Source organism: Aythya ferina (genome assembly GCF_964211825.1).
Source record: "Aythya ferina genome assembly, chromosome: 13".
Classification (NCBI taxonomy): Eukaryota; Metazoa; Chordata; class Aves; order Anseriformes; family Anatidae; genus Aythya; species Aythya ferina.
The window spans coordinates 10,136,047-10,159,716 of record NC_140311.1 but is presented as its reverse complement, the minus strand read 5'-3'; the positions used below and the strand labels follow the sequence as shown (position 1 = coordinate 10,159,716).

General features: G+C 61.9%; 1 protein-coding gene across 5 annotated transcripts in view; it reads left to right on the top strand.

The window, feature by feature from the left end:
• The first annotated feature begins 338 nt into the window (after positions 1-338).
• The window catches only part of FRMPD3 (FERM and PDZ domain containing 3), a 41,159-nt gene continuing 17,827 nt past the window's right edge, over positions 339-23,670 (top strand). The window contains exons 1-14 of one of the 5 annotated variants that reach the window (XM_084534598.1): positions 339-629; positions 15,246-15,348; positions 15,953-16,102; positions 17,820-17,947; positions 20,067-20,221; positions 20,447-20,549; positions 20,671-20,716; positions 20,855-20,959; positions 21,618-21,725; positions 22,038-22,169; positions 22,268-22,387; positions 22,466-22,602; positions 23,148-23,271; positions 23,370-23,459. In XM_084534598.1, coding sequence (XP_084390724.1) covers positions 17,877-17,947; positions 20,067-20,221; positions 20,447-20,549; positions 20,671-20,716; positions 20,855-20,959; positions 21,618-21,725; positions 22,038-22,169; positions 22,268-22,387; positions 22,466-22,602; positions 23,148-23,271; positions 23,370-23,459 — 1,191 coding nt within the window. In that variant the 5' untranslated portion in view covers positions 339-629; positions 15,246-15,348; positions 15,953-16,102; positions 17,820-17,876. Of the gene's footprint in view, positions 630-15,245; positions 15,349-15,952; positions 16,103-16,136; positions 17,948-20,066; positions 20,222-20,419; positions 20,550-20,670; positions 20,717-20,854; positions 20,960-21,617; positions 21,726-22,037; positions 22,170-22,267; positions 22,388-22,465; positions 22,603-23,147; positions 23,272-23,369; positions 23,460-23,670 lie in introns of those variants that run through there. The other 4 variants (XM_084534600.1, XM_084534602.1, XM_084534599.1 and 1 more) reach the window with 4 other exon arrangements.

Below are 23,670 nucleotides of genomic sequence, written 5' to 3'. Positions count from 1 at the left end.
AGGGGTCCCCAGGGGCTGTGCTGCCCGCGGGGGAGGACAGAGGGCAGGGAAGGGGGACGCGGCGTGCCCGGCACCGTGGGGCACGGGGAGAGGCTGCCCTCGGGGATCTCCGCCGGCGAGGAGGGGGGGACGCAGCCCGACAGCCCCGGGGCTCCCCGGGCCACCCCCTCCCCGTGCTCAGCCGTCGGGGCAGCGGCCCCGGCGGGGGGGGAGCGGTCCCGGCGGGGCTCCGCGCCCCCGCCCCCGGCTCCGCCCCGCTCCGCGCCGCCGCCGCTCGCCCCGCAGAGCCGCGCACAGCGCCCGGTGCCGCCGCCGCACCTGGCACCGGGACCGGCTCCGGCACCGGGACCGGGACCGGGACCGCCGCCGCCGGCCGGAGGGAGCGGGGAGCCCCGGCGGCTATGGCGGGCCGGGGGCGGCCGGTCCCGGCTGCTCGCTGAGCCGGGGCTGCTCGGCCGCTGCTGAGCCGGCGGGCTGGGCGCTGCGGCAACCGGGCACCGGGCGGCGGCCAGGAGCCATGGGGGGGGCGGCGGCGGCGGCGGCGGCCAGCGGGGACCCGGCCCTGCCCGCCCGCCGCGCCGCCCGCCTCAGGCCCCGCTGGTAACGGAGGGAGAGCGGCCGGAGCCCAGGTGAGCCCCGAGGGGGTGGAAGCGCGGTTGGTGGTCGGGGAGCGCCGGGGCCGTGCCCGGGGCTCCCCCTTCCCGGGGCGCTGCCGTCGGGAGCAGCCGTCGGGGGCGAGCTGCGCCCCGCTCCTCTGCACCGCTCCGGGCGCACGGCGGGGAGGCCGCCCGCTCCTGCAGGGTGCGCAGCCCCCGCGCTGGGTGCCCGAAAGCCGCCGAGCTGCTGGAGCAAGGCTCTGCCCCCCCCCGGGTGGGAGACCGGGCACGGGAACACCGTGGTGTCCCGCGGCACCCGGAGGAGCAGCCAGGGTTTGTCCCCCCCGCTGCAGCTACGGTGGCCCCGGGTGGTGGCTCTGCAGGTGGCACCCGCCCGGCCGATGCTGTGGGATGAGGAATTGGGGCTGTGGGGGCTGGATGGGGCTGTGCTGCTGAGCACCGCTCTCGCCCAGCCCTGCTGAGATGGCTTTGCCCACCCCAGGCAAGGCAGGATGGAGTGGGGTGCACGGCAGGAGCTGTGCCACTGCTGCTGGGTCACCTTGGTGCGCCCCTGGGTGCCGGTGCCCTCTGTGTTATTCTGGTGTTGTGGACGTGGTTGTAATGAGTTGCACCCCACCGAGCTGAAAGAAGGGAGGGGAAGCGCTTGGCTCCTGGCTCGGGGCTTGTTTGTGTTTTTTTCCTCGTTTCCCAGCTCCAGAGCAATTGGGATGGGATGAGTTTTCCTCTTTGTCGGCAGCAGGACTGGCGGAGAGACGTGGCTTCCTCCAAAGGGGGCTGCAGGGCAAGAGCAATGGGAAAATCTTTGCATCTTTCTCCTCTCGCATGACAAGCAGCGAGCCCTGTGCTGCCTTTCACCTCCCCGTGCTTCAGTTTCCCCAGGTCTGCAAGAGAAGGGTGGAGGAGAGAGAAGCTGCTTCTCACCAGAGGGGCTGAGATGTGGCTTGTCATGTGTGAGAGCCTCGCTGGGCACGAGTCTGCTCTGAGGCCAAGAGCGGTGCTGGATCGGGCCCAAGGGACACCGAGTGCTAGCTGCCATCCTGCGGCAAGGAGTTCCACACTGCGCCTGAGCAGCCACCAAAACCCTGTGCTTTACGTTTTTATCCCTAAAGAAGGGAGTGGGAATGCCCCCGTCACCGTACTGGCAGGGTCTGGTGCCCCAGGCCACCCCCTGCCCAGGCAGCACCACTGCCTCGTGCCCTCCAGGGTGTCATTTGCAGGTCCAGGCGCTGCTCGGTGTGGGTCTGCCTCTCCCTGGGGTATTGGCACCGGGGCCAAGCCTCCCGGTCCCCCCGCTGCTGTGGGCAGGTGCTGCTGGCTGCCAGCAGCCGGCTCTGCCTCGCCAGGAGCTCTGCCCGCGGGCTGCCACTTCGAGACGAGCAGGCGACTGCCTGCGAGGGGGAATTGAGGTGGTTTGTGAAGGAAGGGGCTGTGGAGCAGGTGCAAAACACGGCCTTTGGTATGGCAGGAGGGAGGCTTTATCCCTGCAGTGAACAGCGGCGTGCTCGAACTGAAGCCTCAAAGCATCAGGTCCAGCCTAGCATGGGAGAAATCCCAGAGCAGCAGGCAGCCTAGAGGCAGGGCACGGTCTGCACACACGTTTTCAGCGTGTTGCTCCATCCCCTGCCACGCTGCCAGCCCACCTGCGTGCCGGGGAGGGGCGAGCTGGGCTGTGGGACCCGCTCACGGCTCTGCTCCTGCCTCACATCCCGGCCCCGTGGTACCTGGAGGACGCTTTTGCTGCGTGCTCAGCAGCTGCTCGCTGGCACCGAGGGACAAAGCCTCGAGCCCTCAGTCCTGCCTCGTGCTCGCAGCGCGCCGCCAACGCTGGTCCTTCCCTGCGCCCGCGGCAATCGGCAGCAGAGCGCTCCGGATTCGGACCTGTGAGTTAAGTGTTGTTCGCCAGGGCAGCTCCAACCCACGGGCGCCGCGTTTCTGTGGTGAACAAGCGTTTTTGTCAGAACAAAGTAGGTTGCTGCCTCGCAGAGCCTCCAGCCTGCGTGGAGCAGGGCGCGGAGCCCTGGGGCTCAGCAGCTGGCTGTGGGGACGGGGTGGGGGACTGGGAATGAAGAGGGGTGCTGGGACACCCCAGGAGGAGCTCGTGCGGGTGGTGGCTCGGAGCCTGCAGCAGCAGGAGGGCAGGAGAGCTGCAGGATCAGTGCCCAGCGAGGCTGGGAACATTTCTGAGCTGCTCGCTGTTCTCTGTCTCTTTTAAATTAATCAGGAGCTGGCCTCAGCAGCCAGTCAATAGCGAGATTTATCTCTTAAATAGCATTATTGATTGCTCGGGAAGCCTGGTTTTGTATTGATAGATATGTACACGTGCAGACAAGCCCCGTGCCAGGTCCTGGTGGGGAAAGGCACGGAGCGGGCTGCGCGAGGCTGCTCCTCACAGCTGGGGTCACACGTGTGCCCGCCCGATGGAGACGCAGCTCCCTGCCAGATAGCAGAGTGGGGCCCCAGGGTCTTTGGATACAAACCCTTCCGCATCCATCCACTGTCTTGCCCAGTCTTGAGCCTTTTTCCTGCTCTTCCAGTGCTGTCTCCCTCCCTATGAAGGGGTCCTGAAAGGTTCCTGACCCTGCAGGGGTCTCTGTGTGGGGACACTGGGACAGATGTGCAAAGCTAAGCCTGTGCTGGAGCATCGCCCAGAGGGGGATAAGCGAGGTGGGGTGCACCTGACCCCCAGAGAGGGGTCAATTTGGGCTGCTCCCAGGGCCCTCGGCTGGGGCTGTGAGCCGACACGTGCAGGAAGCGCCGTGGGACCTGGCTGGGCTCCGAGCAGGTGGAGCCGTGGGAGTATCGCGGGGAGACAGCTCGCTGCCCGTCTGCTGCTGGGAAAGGCAAAGCGTGCCGTGCCGGTGCTCCTGAGCCTCCAGGTAACGGGAACCGAGCTGTGGGGGCTTCAGCAGTGGCATCTCCCTGGGCTTCCCTGTGCCTCTTGTCCCTGGGAGGTGGCAGAGCGCTTCCAGCCGCAGAGCGGTGGCACTGCCTCCGGGTCCCATTGCCTGGCTGCCTGCACCGGGTGCTGTCGCTGTGCCACAGGAGAAGGGGCAGGAGCAGGGGGTGCAGAGCTGGGTTGTCCCCAGCAGGGCTTGGTGTTGGGAAGGACTGGCCGTGGGCAGTCCCACCATGTGGGGGTGTTTTGGGTGCTCCTGGCCCTGCGTGCGCCCCTACGGCCCCACCTGAGAGCCCCGCTTCTCTGGTTCAGCAGCCGGGGTGGGTCTGGGACCTTGGCATCTCCTGCTCCTGGCGGTGTGGCTGCAGCACCCGGGGGAGGCTGGTGCTGGCAGGGGCAGGGCCAGGGGCCGTCTCGTGGCACAAGCTGTTGTCCTTTTAGCTCCGGGCAGCGCCTCTAGGCTCGCCCCAAAGCAGCACCGTGTGCTCGGGCAGCGCCGCTGTCCTCCAGGGTCGTGGAGCACAGCCAAGGTGCAGTGCTGCTCGTGAGACGAATTGCAAAAGCTCTCGCCAGTTTTGCTGTAGCAAACTTCATGCTGTGGCCGTTTTGCCTTGGTGCTGCAGAGCCTGCTGCCGAGCCCTGCCCGCAGCGAGCCTGGCTACCCTCGACACGTGTGCGCCACCGTGCACGGGGCTCCTGGCCCCAAACCTCACGCCCAGCCTCGCAGTGGCAGCAGAGGCTGGGACGAGCATCAGCTGAGCTGCCACGGGGGATCTGTAGAGGCCGGATCACCAATGGCTTGGGTCTGGGAAAACCTGCGTGTGCTTGTCACTGTTCAGTTAATCAGCAGCCATGGGAAGTTCTTGGGTGCTGCCGTGCCTTTGTGCATGTGTGTATTGCCATACACACACGTAGCACCATGGCATCTCGGTAACGCTTGGACCCCTTCAGCGTTTTTCCAGACAATGTCTGCCCGCAGCGAGCGCCCAGTCCGCCTGATCTCGGCAAGCCAATCTACGCAGGGATCTTGGGGAAGAACAGTTGGGGTTTTATGAAGCTGGCATAATTTACAGCTAAAATAGCACACCAGAAATATGTCCAATCCAATCTCCTTTGTAATCTTGTTTTCATTTAAGCCTCCAGGCTGATGGAGGGGGGGAGGCAGGGAAGCAAACTGCGAAGGGAGTTTATTACCCGTGTCAGGGAGATTTGCGCGGTGCTCCGTCCGGAGAGACCTCAATTTGCAGGGGTTGCGGCTGGCTGGGGGGCTCCCGGCCCCCAGGGGCTTCTCCTGCCCGGGCTGGGGCCGCAGCCCCTGCTGCGGGGGGCTCGAGGCGCGCGCTGTGGAGCAGCTCCAGCGCCTGCTCCCGCAGCTGGGCAGGCAGAGCTATTGCAATGTCTCGGCGAGCACTGCGCTCGTGATGTCCTGGCCAGCTCACCGTGAAAAGGAATGAAATTATCTCGCTGCTGCTGCCTTTGCGGGTTGCGTTTCTCTTTAGTTTTCAAACCACAGATTGTCCCAGATCTCCTGCCAATAGCAGGGAGCTCACTGATAATGCAGCTGCTATTAATAAAGCGGTGTTGTTACATATTCATATCAATCAGACTTCTAATTCCACAATATTAAAAAAAAAAAAAGGCAGCGTTTCACAGGGGCGGTGGGGGAAGGTGTGAGGCAGGCTGGTGTTTGATGTGCATCGCAGTGTTGGCAGAGCTTGTTCTGCTCACGTCTCTGCCCTCTGGCCCTCCTGCCCTGAGCTCTCCGCGTGCTCCTCTGACACCTTTTGCATCCCAGCATCTGGGAAGCGTTATCTTTGCTTTGCTTTGCCAGAAGCAGCCGAGAGGAGCCCAGTTCTCCATCGGTGCTGCCCTAGCAGGCTGCGGGCAGAGCTTCACCCCGGCCCTGGAGGCTGAGCTCATCTGGGAGGCTGAGATCCTGCAACACAACGGGCAGGGACACAGGGGATGGGATGAGGAGCCCTTCCTTCATCCTGTGTGCCTGTCTCGGGCCACGCTGGCGGCGCTGAACCCAAGGGCTGGGTCCCACACGCAGCTGTGGGATCCCCGGAGCGCCGGCACCGCTGGGAAGTGGGAGCGGTGCAAGACGGGGGAGCTCCCGATCCGTGCGGGTGGGTTGGTGGGAACGGCTCCCTGCTTTCTCCATTTTATATAGAAAGTTTCGCATATTATGTAAATTCGAAAGCAAAGCATAGAAAATCCTACGGTATAAATCTGGGATGGATATATGCTTGTGCAGCCATTAGCAAGGGAAGTACACCAGAGAATCCTGGCCAACGGATATATATACACTTCCATTGCCATTCCTGCGATAAACTATGGTTTTTGTCATTGCTACAGTATTTTTAAAAAAGTACTATCTTCAAAACTGTGGCAGCGTTTTATGGTAAGCTGTAAATTGGAAGAGATACCTAATTATTCATAGGGTATTACGGAGGTGTCGGTAAATGACTTCACCATTAAGGCTGCCCTGAGACTTGCGTGTGCAGCAAAACCCTCTCTCCTAATGAATTCGGCTTCCAGATTTGGTGAAATATCCATCAAGGCCAATAAGATTTTGCTCGAGTGCTGTGCAGGAGCTGCTCGGGGTGCGACGGAGCCGTCCCACAGCTGCGCCCAGCAGGAGAGGCGTGCGGTCGCTCAGCCAGGTTCCTGGGGTGTGCTGGCTCCCAGCCCTCTGCCAGAGGGCTGCCGTCGCTGCAGCGAGCAGTTTCCAAGCAACTCGGCGGCTGCCAGTCTAAAAGGGCTCTTGGTAAAGGCACGTTAATATTAAGTGGAATTATTAAATGGAAACGGTGCTAAGAAGGATGCGGGAAGGGCAGCTGGTGTGGTGGAGCTGATATCCGCCTGCTGTCATGCGTGCTGTAAGGACAAGCCTCCCTCGGCCCAGGGACCAGCAAGAAATCCCCCAGTGCCTCCAGAGGGCCGTGGTGGTGCCGGGAAGGCCTGAGCTGTGTGGTGGTCAGGGCTGGGCTGGCTGTAGCCACGGTGGTACGAGCCCAAGTTAGGGCTGCGGGGCGACCGGGTGCCTCCAGCACCCCAGCAGCAGGGCACAGCGTGCCTGATTCGGGGAAAGGCAGAGAGAAAAGAGCTGGAGGTGGTGGAGAAAGGCCCTCCGGGACGGCTAAAGGGAACAGGAGCTGTATCAGGAGCAGATGGGGTTGCTGGTGCTGCGGGGGGGCTGTAAGTGCCCATGTTCTTTGCTGTGTTTATGCCTAGCTGGAGGCATCGTGCTTTTTTCACCTTGTCCGTGAGTTTAGCTTTCTGCCTCCCCTGAGTCCGTGTGAGCTCAGGACAGGGCGGGAGGGGTGAGGAAGAGGTTGTTCTTTGCTGGTCTGGAGAAAATCCATTACAAGTGTTGCCGTAAGGAAGCGCTGGCCTTGCAGGAGTGCCGGGGGGGGAAAACCAGGCTCCCTGGGCAGGGCTGTTGGGCCTCACCTCAGCACCCTGTGCTGTGCAGCCAGGGCTGAGAGCCGCCTCTCCCCAGCACCAGCCTGTCGGGGAGGTGCAGAGAAGCATTTTTTTTCCTGGAAATACTCTTAGGGTACTTCAAAGCCAGGGACGGATTTGTGGAGGCAGCTGCCGTCACGGTCCAAGCGGGCACAGCCCTGCTTCTCAGGCAGGCTTTCACCCTCACGTTTTCCGCAGCAGAGCTTTGGCTTGGAAGCCGGAGCACCTTCTAGGGGTGGGTGGGAGCGCAGGCTGGGCAAAATCCACCGAGTGTTCGTGATCTCTGGTGGGAAGGGGCTGCCAGTGCTGCGTGCCGAGGCGTTCGCTGCTCCTGCAGGAGGTGAGGCCAGGCCTCCATCGTAAATCTGCCTTCACCGGCGCGTGCGGCAGCAGCCTGGGGGTGGTGTGAGGAGCCTTCCCGCTGCTTACGGCTTCTCAGCTCGGTGGGGGTAGGAAGCAGCGGCTGGCTCTGTGTCCGTGCCTCTGTTTCCTCAGCCTTCAAGCAGGAGCGATGCTCACCTCCCCGAAGTGCTTTGGGAGGAGAACGACAAGCCAGGCACCGTCTCCTCGCCCTGTTGTCCTCTCAGGTGCATTGGGATGTCCTCGTACAGCCCGCCTGCCCGTCTCCCATCTCAGCGCTCTGAAGAGACGTCACACCGCTCTTGGCTAAACAAATTTTCGTTCGCTGTGGCACTTTTTTATTTTTTTTTTCCCTGCTCAGCATTCAGCGAGCATCCTTGTGGTAACCAAGGTATTTGCATAATCTGTGGTTTTGTGGTAATTGCTCCCTTTCTGAAGAGGTGCTAATCATCCTTTGGGTTTGGGGGGGCTTGTTCTATCTTTGGGACCATGTTAGAAGGCGAGGGTGACGCCTCCCATGGGGCGAGGTGCCTCGAGGCAGCCTTTAGCCCTCTGTTCAACATTTCCACCCTGGGCAGGCACGGGGCACGGGCTTCTGCACTGCCTGTGAGCTCCATAACCGCGTCCCTCCCTCACCCGTGCCTCAGTTTCCCCAGGCTCTGTGGCACCCAGGCTCTCCAGCAGGTTGCCCCAGCACGGTGGTAGCCACCCGGTGTGCCTGCAAGCCACCGGCAGCGTGACTCAGCCCCGAGGCAGCTCCCACACGGCCGGGTTTCCAGAACAGCAGCATCCCCGTGGGTCCTGCGGTACCTGGAGGTACCTGGGGGTGCCTGGCCATGGCCATGGAGCTAGCTCAGGGGCAGGCAGCCCTCCTGAGCTGCCTGCTGGGTTTGCTGCCCATGAGGCATGGGGGTGTGCAGCTTGTTCTGGCCCTGATTTATTTCTGCTTCTTGCTCCCCTGCGTGCTGCCAGCAGATCCTGCGATGCCTGTGTGAAGGGGACAGGCAGCAGGGCAGAGGCTAGCCTGGCCGTGGTGCAGAGGTTAAACTGTCCCCATGCTTTGTGACCACAAGGGAAAAGAGCACGACCTGGCTGCTGAGCAGGGGCTGAGGGTCCTGGAGCCCTGCCGCCCCCCTGTCCCCTCCCAGCAGCAGCAGTTTGTGCTCCTGCCCTGCGCTGGCATCGCTCACAAAATGCCTTTGCTGTGCAAACTCAGCGTCTGTTCGCTACGGGCTCTCGTCTCCAGCCTCGCTCTGTGCTACCAAGGCTGCACCTGTCTCGGCACCGGCCGTCTCCCCGGCTGTATTAAGTCTCGATTTATCCGTATGAAATCTCACGTCATTTATCTTCCTAAATCCCGGCAGGTAATTTTGTAATCGTGTCCCTCCTGTGGTGCTGGCCTCTCCTCCCTACCCGATATCCTCTTCAGCTTTAATCCCCCTGGAGTTTACATTGTTTTTTTGCAATCCCTAAAGGATGATGCTGCTAAATCCCAATCCCGATGCTGAGCTCTTGGGGAAGCACTTAATTCCCTTCCCGTTAGCAGGACGCACTGCTAATGACCCCTGCAGCTCCTCCCCTGCCGCTCTGCTCCTGCTCCCTGCAGAAGTGCTCTGCTTGCACGGGTGCTCAGGCACTTTGAGGATAAGGGGTTTGGTGCTTGGTTTGGGGTTTTGTTTTGGTGTGTGATGGAAATCACGTGCTGTGCAGGGAGCTGTTGGGTCTGCTCCCGGTGTAAGCAAACTGATGAGACCAACGTTCCCAAGAAGCACAGAGGGGCCTGGCTGTGCCTGGGCTGGGGACACGGAGGGAGGCAAGAAGACCTCGCAGTCGCAGGGCAGAAGCTGGGTGCTTTGGTGTCAGCTCCAGGGCCAGGCTTGTCAGAGGAGGATGCCGGTGTTTGCCTTGTCTCTGCTCTTTAGGGGATGATGTCTTTATGGCAGTGCCTTCCCTTCCTACCTGCTCACGCAGGATGAGGTCCCGGTTTGATACTCTCTGATAAGGCTGATTCTAATAACTCGGCTGTGTTTACCTGCCCCCAGCAATATTCTTGCAAATGAGGTGTCAGCAGGGATGCTGGCGAGCGTGAGTTGCTGCGTGTGGATTTTTACAAAACCAACAAAGCGGTGCCGGGGCTTGCGATTTGCGGGCGTTACGCCAGCATCCAGCCGGAGCCCGGGTGGCGTGTGAGGGAGGGCTGGCTCGGAGCAGCCCTGTTTGTGACTGAGGGATCTGCTCCAGACGGGGCTCTGATCTCCCAGGCGTTTTTCATGGTCGCCTTTGGCAGGCTGGCTGCCTGACCTTGTCACCCTGCTCGTGCATCAGCTTCTGCTGCTGGAGTCACCCAGAAAGTCAGGAGGAGGGCCTGGGAGCACCTCCTGTCCGTCCCCGGAATTTGTGGCACCTCCTGTCAGTGCCACACACAGTGTGTCCCCGCGGGCTGGCAGGGAGTCGTGAAAGAAACTCGATTTTTGTTGTTGTTTTGATTCCCTTTTTTTATAGGCTAGCAGGAGGGTTTTAGTCTGGGCAGCAAAGAATCAGGAGAGGCTCTGCACACATCCTGCTGCGCCCATGGCTCCTCCCGTGGGTCTGGAGCTCTGGGGGGTGATTTTGGTGCTCTCGGCCAAACTGGGAGCAGTGGGGAGAGATGTGCCTGGCCTCGCAGGGTTGTAGCTGTCCCCGTGCTGTCCCCTGCCCAGCTGGTGCCCACGCAGCCAGCGATGCTTAACCCTGCTCCCACAGCTGCCCAGATCCCATCCCTGCCTCAGAGAGCTGATGTGAGCAGGCAGGCAGCGGGGCGGCGAGCTCCCGAGGCCACACTTAGTTTCTGGCTCCCGTGTATGACACAGGGCACACGAAGTCATCTGATAGGATTTTGCAGCGAATTGTCATTCCCCCAAAGTGCCAAGGTGACAGCTGAGAGGGCCACGGGCAGTGGCTCTGCTTGCAGATGTCTTTGGATGCTCCCAGGGTGCTAACACGGGTGCTGCGAACGGGCACGGTGCCTGGGGAGCTGCCAGGCTGTGCCACCGCTCCTCCAAGGCACTGCCACGGGCTTGCTTCAGGGTGAAACCCCGATGGTGATGCTGTGAGCAGAGCCGTGTACCTCACTCTGCGGGGCTCAGGGCACAAACGGCAGCAGAGCCATTGGACCGGAGCCATCCCAGGGGACGTGGCTGGGACAGGGCAGCCCCGCGGAGCAGGCTGCAGCGCGCAGTGCGGGGACGTGTTGCAGCTAATGCTGTGTGACAGCTTGACGGGTCCTCCCGGGACAGCCAGAGCTGCCATGCCATCTTCAGGGCTGTCAGTCCTCAGCTCCCATGCCACGGTGTTGATCGTAAGCAGGCGGCGTGGGGAACTCGCTCCCAGGGGCAGGAAGGGCTCTGGATCCGTGGGTGTGCTCCCAGGGAGGTGCTCAGCCCCGGGTCGGTGTTCTGGAGAGGGATGGAACCGGCTGGGGGACAGGACAGAGCCTGAGCTGGGATGTGAGCGGTGTCCTGTGCAGCTCCCCGGATGGGGGGGCGCGAGGGACCACTGATGCTTTCGGTTCCACATCTCCTCCTGCTCTGCCCAGCCGGGCGCTGCTTTGCTCCTGCAGCGAGGCTCCGGCTGCTCAGAGCCCACTGGAGAGACACAGACCGGCAGCACGGGCGGTAAGCGGCATTACCGGGGCAGGGAGCTGGAACGAGACGGGCTCTGACAGCTGCTTCCACGCGGGTTACGAGGCGAGCGAGGTGTCAGCACGCACAGCTCCAACCCCCCTGCTTTGCTCTCTGCTTTTTGGCACAGGCGTCTCTCGGCTCTCCCTGCCCTGGGGTGGGCTCTGGGGGTGGGCACCGGGGCGGCAGGCGTTGTCTGCTCCTTGTGGGCTGGTGGCCGAGCGCGGGGACGTGGGGAGGGGAAGCAGCACGTGTGCACAGGCTGAGTCATGCTGAGGATCCTGCCTGTTGTTACGAGTCCAGAGATGAGGCGCGCTTGGCAGAAATCAGCTCATCATCTGCCTCTCCCCACCTGGCTGTCCATCCATCCCAGCTCCTCTGCGTAGCGTCTGAAGGGGAAAAAAAAAAATGAAATAAATAAATAAAAAAATCTCCGCCTGGAAGATTTGGGTTGCTCCTCCGGGCTGTGAGGTCGGGGAAGCGAAAGCTGGCGCTTGGTATGCGGAGCACGGAGCTGGCGGCAGGGACTTAGGGCTGCAGCTGCCAGGGGCCGCAGCACCGCGGCACCCTGCCTGGCTGCGGGGTGGGGGTCTGCACCCAGGGGGAGAAATAATGCCACCGGTGTCGGGAGAGCATCGTGGGGTGAGAGGGGGTCTCAGGGCACCGATCCCCCTGTGCTGGATACGGTGTTGGGGGGCCGGGGGCACCTGGGCACCTCGCCGCTCCCCCCCTCGCTGAGCTGCATGTCCTCGGCTGCTCTGTGCCTAGGTGATTTTAGCTTTGATTCAGCTTAGAAATTGCCTTGGCTGAAACTCTGTCTCTATTGTTTGCAGTCTGCAGGAGCATCATTGAACGTGTCAAAAAGATAAATTGGAGAGAAGGAGAGGGAAAAAAAACTGAGGCGAGCGGCGCGGTTGGAGAGGAGAGCGGTGCGGGCTGGGCTCTCCCAGGGCGGCTGGTGCTTCGGGCACCCTCTCCTTCCACCCAGGCTCCCCAGGGTGCTCAGGGTGCCTCTGTCCTGCCCGTTCAAGGAGGGTTCAGGCACCCCTGATGCTGTCCCTGGAAGAACACCTCCATCAGGAGCGTCCCAGGGAGCTTGTTGGCTGCAGGACGGGGATTTGGGCTCCATCCCACCGAGGCTCTGGGGGACGGTGCTTGCACCGCGCCGCGGGAGGTCAGGGAGGCAGTTGTTGCTGCTGCTGGGGATGCTGGGGCAAATTAATCGCCTATTAAATAAAATGTCAGCCAGAAACGGATGAGAACTGGCATTGCTTTCACGGCTTGCACTTTACAAAATGAATATGCTCGTGCACGGTTGATTTGCATATTCAGAACAGGCTGCCTGGGAGGGCTCTCCTTTTGAACTGGGCGATACCAAGGGCTAAATTGTGTAAATTCAGTTATCCAAACACTCCTCTAAATGACTGGAATGATCTAATTACATAATCCATCGCCACAGGAGATGGTTTTTCAGAGCCCGAGCCCCTTTGTTTCTGGAAGCGACGTCACCTCGCGCGGGAGGAGCGCCGATGAGGAATTGCCCTCGCCCGCCGGCGCAGCCGAGGCGGTCGGGGTGCGTGCAGGGAGCCCGTCCCCCGTCCCCTTTCACACCTGAAACCGGGGAGACTGATCTGTGTGAAAACTTCATGAGGCAAATACCACCCGTGTCAGGTTAAATAAGGCTGTTTCAAATAGGAACTGATTTGCATGGGCTGATCAGGCTAATTACTCCGGTGTCTGCAGGAACTCGGAAAGCCGTCAGGTTCCCGTGCAGGAGGAGGCAGCGCTCTGCCGCTGCGGGGCTGGGCGCACGAGAATGCCCTGGGCATTGCGGTGCCTTCAGCAGGAGCCACAGCTCCACCTGCTCCCAAGCTCCGGGCAGAGAAGGAGCCACAGAATGGCACAGGCAGAGCCGAGACACCCCCGGGGCCAAGTTTTGGCTCTTTCTGGTCACTCGGTCGGGGACGCGTGCTCCTGGGCGGTCAGCAGGCTGCCCGGTTGTGGAAGCAGGGCTGCGTTTCCCATCCCCTGCTCCTGCCTCCGGGTCTCCCCGGCTGGCGTCGGAGCAGCCGTGCTGCCTGGTGGGGAGCAGACTTTGCCGGGAGAGGGTGTTACGCAGCCGTGGGCGTGCGTGTCCCTCGGGGGACGGCGCCTGCATCCCACGGGCAGCACAGACACGTGTCCCATGTGCAGGCTGTGTGCGTGCACATCCCTCGGGGACCCCGGCTGCCTGCATCCCTCTGGGAGACCACGTGTGTACGCATCCCTCGGGGACCCCGAGCACGTGTGCCACCGCAGGAGCAGCTCCGCGTCCCCGTGCCTGCACTGTTTCCCCCCAGGCGAGCGCCTTCGGGTGAGTGGTGGGCGAGGAGGCGTGCAGCTGGGGCGCCGTGCGCGTCTCCTGTCGACAAACAGAGAGACGCCGTCTCCCGAGGCTGGCGGTTCGGTGCCACATTTGTACACACGTGTGGAAAACAGAGTGTGCGTGGGTGGGCGGGCCGCTAAATATAGAGCTGGCTACCTGGGCTGCTCGCACGCCTGCTCCGAGGACAGCTCCGGTGCAGGTTGTAAAGAGATTATAACCCAGTATACATTAAGCCTCTCTGCTAGAAACGCCGGCAGCCCCAGGCGGAAAACATCGCACTCAAAGCTCCTTCTCATCCCTTTTTTATTTTATTTTTTTCCTTTTCAGTGATGTTGCCTTTATCTGCTATCAGCTCAAGGGCTGTACCGAGCCTCAGAGCACCAGAAGGGCTCCCGGAGGGGCAGGATGGGACAGGGGACCTTACGATGCTGTTTGTCACCTCCCAAAGCCAGCGTTGGTCAAGGCTGGGGACGGTCACCTCCGTGGCTGTGGCAGGAGCTCGGAGCTGCTCAAGGAAAAGCCATCCCTGCAGCCCTGCTCCCAGATGGGACACGTGGGCAGTGGTCCCCATTTGTTCCCACACAGGGAAGCAGGGGTTGGCTCTGTGGGAAGCAGATTTCTCCTTTCCAGGCATGGTGGTGAGGCATGTGGAGAGGTGGCCATAGCTCAGGGGCTTCTGTGTTCAGTCCTGGGTGGCTGGCCCATGCTGGGTGAGCTCCGGGGTCCAGCCCATGCTGACACCAAGCCAGGACACGCTGCCTCGTTATCCCTCTGGGGCCATCACACTGCGATCTCGGCTGGGGACACCGCTCGCTCTGCGGTCCTGCAGCCCTCCCTCCCCGCTCTGCGCCACGCCGCATGGAAATAGCGGTCCCCAAAACCCCTGGCAAGCCATCAACCGAGCAAATTGCTCTCCGTAAATCCCGAGTGAAAGTCCTGGGATTCGGGAGGGCCCAAAGGAAAGCGTTTGATTGGATTTTTTCAAGCTGCTTTCCGCTGTGCCAGGAGAGACAGGCTGACAGCCTCCCTGAATCTTCCCGGCTGCCATTTGGGAGCGGGTGCAGACAGATTGCGCCCTCTCGATAATGGGATATAAGCGATCTATAACTCTCCTCCCTTTATTTAACTCCCCTCCGGACTTCATACGCAGTAATAAATTCCTCCTCTTGCAAATCCTTCTCCAGGCCAGCTCCTCCGCAGGTCTCTCTTCACGTCCAGCAGGCGTGGGGGGAGCGAGGGACCTGGAAATGAGCACAAGGTTAAAACCAGTGGTGCTGGGAGGCAGAGGAGCTGAGAGGCTCAAAGAGCAGCGTTAACCGAGTGGCACTGAGCGGCCGGGCACGGGTGGAATATATTGTACCCAAAGCACACGTCACACACACGGAGCATCAAGGGAGTAAGGGAGAAAAGTGCTGCAAATTTTGCATCGTTGCTCCTTATCTCTGATTAATCCTCTTATGTGTTCATCTCGTTTCGGCCCGGTGTTGCCTGTTTGCTGTCTTCCTGCAGTCCTCGCGGGGATGAAGATGCCTCCGAGCCTGGAGTGCCTTTAGCAGCCCCGGCCGGGCGAGGGGGGGTCCTGCCACTGATGGTGGCGGAGAGGAACAAGCACTGTGCTCGTGGTCACCGCGCTGGGCAACAGCAGAGAAGGGGCTGGAAACCAGCTTCTCCCTTCCATTTGTGGAAGGGAAAGAAAATTACCCTGCAAAACTTGCCCCACGTTGCTCCATCAAGTGTTTCAGGCACACACAGAGTTGCTCATGGCTGTGGCTTGCAGCAGGCAGCCCGCGGGTCCGATGGAGAGCTGCTGGCCTCCACCGCTTGGAGACGGGTGCTGGCGGTGCTGCTTGTGACACTGGGGCCATTTCCCTTCTCTGCAGACGCTGCTGCCTGAGCTGCTAAGAGAGGGGCCGCCTCGGAGCCCCCTGCCACCCGCTGCAGCCCCCGGAGCAGACACCGAGTGCTGTGCACGGCCACCAGCTTGTAAGTGGATGAGACGTCTGGACAGGGGTGTGGGGGGACAGGGAGAGGGAAAAGCAGCGAGGTGATGTGTGGGACACCCAGCCTGCAGGTGGGAGTCTGGAAACTGTGACAGCAATGGGGACAGCGAGGGCAGAGCCTGGCAGGGAGAAGAGGAGCGCTGCCTCCATCCCCGGGGCCATCACGGTGTCTCTCCCCCAGCTGGGGTCATCCCTGCCCCAGGTCTGCTCAGCAGAGTTTTGTTGGCAGCCTCGTGGCAGCAGCTCGCCTGCCTTCTGCCGGTGTTTCTGAAGGATTTTGCTTTGATCCTCTTCTCGGCAAGGCGCTTCTGTACGTCTGCAGCTGGGGAGAACAAAATTCCTTAAATGGCCAAAAATCGCAGGGAAAATTGGGAGAGAAAAAGCTGGGAGCCCCCAGGTAAAACCCATTTGCATTTCTACAAAAAAAAAAGATGTCTGCAGCAGCGTGGAAACCCACACGGCTGAGGCAGCCCGCTGCCTACGGGAGGCATTCAGACGGGTTGCAGGGGGTGCTGCCTTGTCCCCGTGCACGGGGCTGTCGCGGGGGGATCTTTGTCACCCAAAACGTGCCTCCTTCGCCCCTGCAGGGATTGGATGCCCCGCGGTGCCTCTGGCCAGCGCCTGCCCTGGAGCCCAGCCACGCAGTGAGGGTGCCGGGACACGTGCCCGTGGGGCCGCACGCCTGCCACGCTCACAGACACCCCGGGGAGCCCCCCGCAGTGGCCGGATACGCGCAGGTGGGTGCGCGCCTCGCGGGCAAGCTCGGGGGGTGGGGATCGTCCCTGTCAGGCTCATCCCGGTGGAAATTCCCCCAGGTTTTGGCAAGAGAGAGCCCCGCAGCTCCAGAGGCAGATGTTGAGCCTCTGGCGTTGGTAGCTGGAAATTGCTCGCACACCCACTTGAATTTCCAGCCTCCCCAGCAGCCCGTGGCAGCACGCTCCTGGCATGAATTGGCTGCCGGGTGGCGGGGTCCTTCCTTCTGCACGTTTCATACCCTGTTGTGCCGATGCCTTCCCGTTCTCTGACGGTCCTGGCGCCCTTCCCCTGTGCCAGCCTGGTTTTGCAGGCTGCCTCCTCTTTCCTCTCCCTGATCTCCTTTCCCAGCCCTCGCCTTACGTGAGGGAAATGCCGCCTGGGAGCGTTTGCCTTTGCAGGGTGCCGTGGGGGCTGCACTCCAGATTTTCAGCGATGCTTCCGTACGCGTCTCAAAGGACTCCACGGGGCTTGTTTTGGTGCAGCCTCTTCCCGCACAGAAGCTGTTTTTTTCTGTTGACCTGTGCCTCTCCGGAGGCTGGGCGCAGCCATCTCTGCCAGTCGTGCTCACGCTGTGTTTTCTGTTAATTACCAGCATTCCTCTGGGAGCAGCTTCTCTCCCTTTCACACAGGCAGGCAAAACCTCGCTCCTAGGAGGGGCGAACCCCTCTCCATCCCCCTCCACCACCCCTGGTCCTGGGGTTCCCACCTGCCAAACCTGCCCCGAGCAGCAGAGCTGTGCCTGCTGCCTCCTTATTTACAGCTGCCTTTGGCCACCTCACCGGCTCCTCCCGCAGCTCAAAGTCTGCCTGCTCCTGTCTGAAAACCCCGAGCATTTCGGCCCTCAGCTGGCCACCATCTGGCACCTAGGCAGGGCCACACGCAGTTCCCCAGGCTGTGTCCGTGCAGGATGTCAGACGTGACGGGCTGGGTTGTCCTGCCTTGTATGCTGTCCCTTCAGCCTCGGCCAAGCTGGCATCCCACGCTCCGCCAGAGCCAGCCATTAACTGCTGCTGCCACGGCCAGGACAGCTGCTGCCGGGCCTCCAAAGGCGCAGCGTGTGGCTGAGCAGCTCTGGAAGCACAGCATCTATTTGCCCTTGCAAACACGGGCTGTGTCATTGGGACCACGCAAGCTGCATCTTCCATCCTCACCAGGCACAGCCGTGCCAGGCTGGCGGAGCTATGGGGCACCCCGCTGCTCCTGCACGCCCTGCTGCTGGTCCCAGGAGCCCACCAGGCTCCCTCGGGGCTGGAGAGCAGCACACGGGGCCGGAGCTGCCATATGCTGCCCAAACAGCAGCTCCTGGCCTGCTCCCCGGCGTTCCCTGCCTCTGCCACACGTGCGCAGGATCCCACACGCCTTGCGAGCCGCTCGCCAACTGCAGCCCGGCAGATGGAGGAGCCGGGCAGAGCTCCGCAGCAGGAGGGACGGGGATCCAAAGGCTCTGTTTGTTCCCGGCTGTTTGCGGCAGCAGAGGAAGCGGGAGGAGAGCTGGCACCCAGGCCTGGAGCTCCGTCTGCAGGCGCTGCACCCACCCAGCCCTCGGGCACTGCTCCTCCAGCTCCGGGCCTGCAGCCTGCCCAACACCTCGGTGTTTGTTCGGTGTAACCTTCCCTGAGAATACTTGAACATCTATCTGCATGCCCCAGCCTGTTTTAAGGGTTTTGTTTATATTTTTTTCCCCTTTTTGTTGAGTAGGAGCTGTCTCAAACTAAACCCTTCTTGAGCCGTGGTGCCGTGCTGTTTGAAGGCAGCATGGGTGCAGATGCAGCCCCTTGCTCCCAGTTCGGGCCTGGCACTGGTTTGTTCTGGCGGCTTTCCTGCCGGTAAAGATGGTCGGTCAGCACTAAAAGCAGAGGCAGAAAGCTGGTCCTTAGGGGGAGCGGAGATTTATTGCAGTAGGAAATTAAAAATGCACACGTTGCCTTGTGGAGTGAGCCTTGCTCTGCCTGCACCCGGGTGGGGAAAATGAGGGCTCTGCCACGGCTTCCTGGGGTGGCAGCAGGGACACGGGCAAGAACAGCCAAGTTACGGAGCGTTTAGGGGGAGAGCTGCTGCTGCTGCTCGAGGGCTGGGGGCTGACCAGGTTTGGAGCAAGGTGAGCGAGTGCCGAGCCCCAGGGCTGGTGCGGGAGAGCTGCCGTGGGAAGGATGCTCAGAGCCTCAGCCCCAGAGGCATGTCGTACCTGCTGGCGAGCACATTATGCTTCGCCAGGAGTGGATAAGTCATGCTTACGAGGACACTGCTCCTCTTTTATTTAATTTCCTGGTAATGCTTCTGCAGCATCAAAGTCTTATCAGGAGAGGAGCAGCTTAAGAGCCTGGTAAAGGAGTTTTATTGTCAGCATGCAGCGTTTTATTCCCCTCTTCCCTTTAACGCTGGACGGCAGACCTGGTTATGGCTGAAACGAGGTGTGCTTTTCTGCTTTTCTCCCTTTGAGATGCAAAGGTTTCCCTGCCAACCTTTTGCAGACGGTCATTCAGCTGCCGGTCCTCCAGGAGCCACAGGCTCGGTGGGGCTGCTTGTGGCTCCTATGGGCTCTGCAGAGCTCCCATTTTGCAGACAGGGAGCGTGCTGCGGGACAGATCTGGGGGCCTGACAGCTTCAGTGGGACAGCTGGGGCTCCAGGGCTTGTTGGTGACTTTGCAACCCCTGCCTCAGTTTCCCCAGAGCAGTGGTGTTGAGCATCCAGGTGCTTCCAGCCTGCAGCTGTGCCATCATCCTCATGCTTGCAGGCTGCTGGGGCTCGTCAGCTGTGAGAGGCTGGGGGCTGCGGCTGCTGGGGGCAGCCTGGGGGAATAAAGGCTGCTGTGGCAGGGGGGGAGGTTGGCTCGGTGGCTGTGCTGCCTCTTGCAGCCAGCTCCCTCTCTGCAAGCAGCAGGCGTTCTCCCTGGCCGTGCCAGGCGTGCCGGAGATGCGGCGTTACGTTCAGTCGCCTTTTCAGCAGCAGACAATGTCCTTGGATAATGTCCATTTAAGAAAATTGTTTGAATTGTGCAGGTTTTTTTTTTTTTTTTTTTTTTTAAATGCTCACGGGAGCAGCAGGGCAGATAATGAGGCAGCGCAGAGCAAGCAGCAGGGGAGCCGGCACCGAGGGCACTCCCTGCGGCTGTGTCCTGTGGGAGATGGAGCCCCCCGTGCCCGCGGGTGTGCTGTGTGTCCCCCAGGAATTGCCCACTCTCTTCCACCCCCCAAAAGGTTCCTTCCCCGGGCTGAAGCCAGACCCAGCTCCCTTAAAGCCTCTCGGGACAGGTGGCCCCTGGAGCATGGGCTGGAGTCGAGCTGCCAGGGGATTCAGCCCCTCTCATCCCGCAGTTGTTCCTCACCTCCCTGCGCCAGCGGGAGGGGGGCATGGGGAATGCAGACAGCTCGGACTAGATGGGCGATGCGTCAAACCCTAAACTGATAAGAGACAGAACAATCGATGTGTTGCCAAAAAGGCTGGGAAGGATCTTTGTTAAGCAGGCTAAATAGCCTGGACAGGAGCAAGCAACGAGCGGCACAGAAGCAGCGGCTGCTCCCTGCTAACCGGCGGGCAGCCCGGCCCTGCTGGCATCGCTGTGGGATGCCCCGGGCAGGTTCAGCATCACCTCGTGCCGGGCTGGCTCTCCCCGGCTGCAGGAGGCCCCTGGGGTGGTGCTGGGGACTCATCACATTGAGCTCGGTTTGTCCTAATCCTGATTTTTTAGGCTAGGTTTGATTCCAGCTGGGCCAAACGTGCCAAGGGTCCGCGTGGGGCACGTAGGGACAGATTGAATCGCGGGGACAGGGATGGGGGTGGTGAAACGCTGGGTCAGGACGATTTCCCCTTGGGGTGCCCCCCGCCAAGCTGCCATCAGCGGGCTGTCCGCCGGGTTCTGGGGGGGATTTGGGGCCGGGGGGGGGGGAGCTGCCTTTGCAGCGGGGTGCTGCGTTACATCGCGCCCCCCTCGCTGCGCGGCGCAGCCATGTGATGCCGGAGGAGCGCGGCGATGATATGGAATGTGGGCAGCTGGCTGCGGACACGCTCCGACAGGTGACGGTCCTGCGCCACCCCCGCTACGGATTCGGCTTCGTGGCCGGCAGCGAGAGGCCCGTGGTGGTGCGCTCGGTGGCAGCAGGTAAGGCGCATGATGGGGTCCCGGGGCATTGCCTCGTGGCTCCGGGAACACCTTCCCCCTTGTCGGCCCTTCCCTGGGCTCCTGTCCCCTCCGGTGGGCTCATGGGGTCCCCTCCGTGGTCGTGTACAGGGGTGAATGCTTTGGGGGTGGTTGGGACGCTCATTCCTGGCTGGGAATGTCACCACCACCCCTGGCCAGCCCAGTGCTGACCCTGTGTCCTGGCAGGTGGCCCCTCTGAGGACAAACTCCTGCCAGGAGACCAGATTTTGGCCATCAACGATGAGGATGTGAGCGAAGCCCCCAGAGAGAGGTTCATCGAGCTCGTCAGGTGAGGGCAGCAGCCTGTCCATCGTCCGCACCAGGAGGGGTGCGGGACCGTGCCGGCTGAGCGCTCACGGGGCCGTGTGTTGAGCAAACCTGTCCTCCTTCCCTTCTCCTTTCTGTCGTAGGAAGGCCAAAGACTTCATCATCCTCACGGTCCTGCACACCCACCAGGTGAGAGCGGGCAGCGGGCACCACGGCCAGCCCCAGGGGAACCAACTGAGGGAGCTGGGACGGGGGTTGGCAGCCCTTCGGGAGCCCGAGGTGGGGTTTCGGGGTTCCCAGGTGATTTACTCAGCACTCTCTTCCCAGTCCCCCAAATCCGCTTTCATCAGCGCAGCCAAGAAGGCGAAGCTGAGGTCCAACCCGGCGAAGGTCCGCTTTTCCGAGCAGGTGACGGTCGGCGAGACAGACCCAGTGAGTGCCGCCTGCTGCGTCCCCGTGGCTAAAGGGCTTCGAAGGAGCCCCCATGAGAGGGGTGGGCTGGGCTGGCCGGGGCGTTGCTGCGGGAAGCTGCTGTGCTGCAGTGATGTTCCAGCTCAGTGGCATCATTTGTTAATTGCAGGAGGGTTTTATTAAGCAGCTTTGGTCCAAAAAAAAAAAAAAAAAAAAAAAAAAAAAAAAAAGACGCTCAAAGCACTTCTAGCAAGTTCTATTTTTAAGCAAAATCAATTAGGTAATTATCTGATCGAAGCGCTGCTCGCTAAATAAAATCAGCTGTCACCCCACTGCCTGCCCAAGCCTGAAGTGGGCTAAATTTGGGCTGGGGGCCAGAAAGAGGGGGTCGGCTCTGAGACCCCCAGCAGCTCCCCTCAGCTGGGCAGGCTCCAGGCACCCCTCTGGGATGCGCCTGACCAAGTGGGATGCTCGTTCCCACTGCTGGCAGCTGGGCAGGTGACTCCATCAGGCAGCCCTGAATCACTCAGGCTCTGAGCTTCTGAATGCTCCGCGGAGAGGCTGGGATTTCAAGGGAAATGTGCCTCCGAGCACACAGCCACCGGGAAGCGAGGGATGCTGTCACCACTCCATCACACAGCCCTTCTCTCTGCCTCCCCCCCTCCCGCTTCCCTTGCAGGACATGCTGAAGAAGGAAGCTCTCCTCCTCATCCCCAACGTGCTGAAGGTTTTCCTGGAGAACGGGCAGATCAAATCCTTCACGTTCGATGGCCGAACCACTGTGAAGGTGGGCCCCCCCTGCTCCTCCCCTCCCCGGCACCACAGCGGTGCTCCCTTCTCCATTTTTTCCCTGCCTCTCGCTTCCTTGCACGAGCACTTGTGAACTGCCACCACGTAACAGCGAGGCCCTTTGGCATCCCCGGGCGCTGCGTGCTGCACCCAGCACCTCCTGGCTGCCATCTGCGGGGCCGCATCCTGCACCAGCTTGGCCCCGGGTGCTGGGAGGAGGCAGCTCTCGGTCGGGTGCTGCCCCCCCTCACAAGCCCTGGAAAGCAGGGAGCTGCTGCCCCGCACCCAAGGCCGTCTGTGGCGTTTGCAGGACGTGATGGTGACGTTGCAGGACCGCCTGTCCCTGCGGCACATTGAGCACTTCGCCCTGGTCCTGGAGTACTCGAGCCCGGAGCAGAGCCACCGCTTCCTGCTGCTCCAGGACAAGCAGCCGCTGGCCCACGTAAGCCCCCGCGTGGGGTCAGCTCCTGCCCCGAAATCCAGGAGCGGGGTGCGGGGCTCGTGCCGTGGGCTCACCAACCCCATCTGCTCCGGCCCCAGGTCGTGCAGCGGATGCACTACCACGGCATGAGGTGCCTCTTCCGCGTCAGCTTCTTCCCCAAAGACCCCGTGGAGCTGCTGCGCCGCGACCCCGCGGCCTTCGAGTACCTCTACATCCAGGTAGGGACGGGGCAGCCCCCCAGGAGGAGGGAGCCGGGTGCCCGCGGACCCCTGAGGACACCTCTCTGCTCCCCGCAGAGCCGCAACGACGTGATCAGGGAGCGCTTCGGCGTGGACCCCAAGCCCGAGATGCTGCTGGGGCTGGCTGCCCTCCACATCTACATCACCGTGGCAGCCACGCGGCCCAGCCAGAAGGTGTCCCTCAAGAACGTGGAGTGAGTCCCCCTCCCCGGCACCGCCAGGCCCACCTGTGGCAGCCTCCCTGGGGCTGGGGACGTGTGCTGGGAGCCCAGGAGCGTCCCCTGGGAAGCCGGGCTGATTTCCCTCCTGGCGTCCCAGGCGAGGAGAAGCTGCCGTGGCTGTGACACCAGCCCTGCTGCGGCTCCTCCAGGGCCTTAAATCCATGAGAAGAGCAGGGTGGCCTCTCCAGGGTGTGCAGGGAGGGAGCTGGCGTGTTGGGGGGGAACCTCAAAAAAAAAAAGCTTTGGGGATTTGCCCAGCAAAACCCGTGCGTGGTGGCGAGGCCGCCTCACCGCCGCGCACCCCATCCCCACGGGACCCACGCCAGGGCTGTCCCTGCGGTGGTGACACCGAGCTGCAGCTCTGGCTCCCTCTCACGGCTAGAGGATGCTCTCCGGCAGCAGGCTGGCCCTCTCTGCCCTCCTGTCCCCACACTTATCCCCCCAGACCCCAGGTAGGGCTCCCTGGTGGTGGTGCCCAGCCCTTGGGGTGCCCCATCTGAGGCTGCTCCCTCCCGCAGGAAGGAGTGGGGTCTGGAGCCCTTCCTGCCCCCCTCGCTGCTGCAGCTGGTCAAGGAGAAGAGCCTGCGCAAATCCCTCTCGCAGCAGCTCAAAGCCCACCAGAACCAGCCCGGTGGCACCAAGGTGAGCCCAGCAGCCCGCCCAGCCCCACCTCGGTGCCGGTGGGGTGACACCGCGGGTGTCCCGCTGGTGGTGATGGCCCCGGCCGTGTCTTTGCTCAGGTCTCCGCTGCCCAGGCCAAGCTGCAGTACCTGAGGATCCTGAACGAGCTGCCCACCTTCGCCGGGGTCCTCTTCAGCACCGTGGGACTGGTAAGGGAGCTTGGAAGGGGAGGTTTTTGGCTCTGGTCCTGAGCATGTGGCCGGGGTGAGAGCTGGGGAGAGGTGTCCGTGGCTCCTGCAGGGGTGTCTGCTCTGTGTGCGCCTCCCCGATCTGTTCTGTGCTCCTGGGCCCTGTCTGGAAAGCCCCCCCCAGAGCCTCTGCCGACAGCGGGCTGGGTCTGCAGGGCCAGGGCTCTGCTCC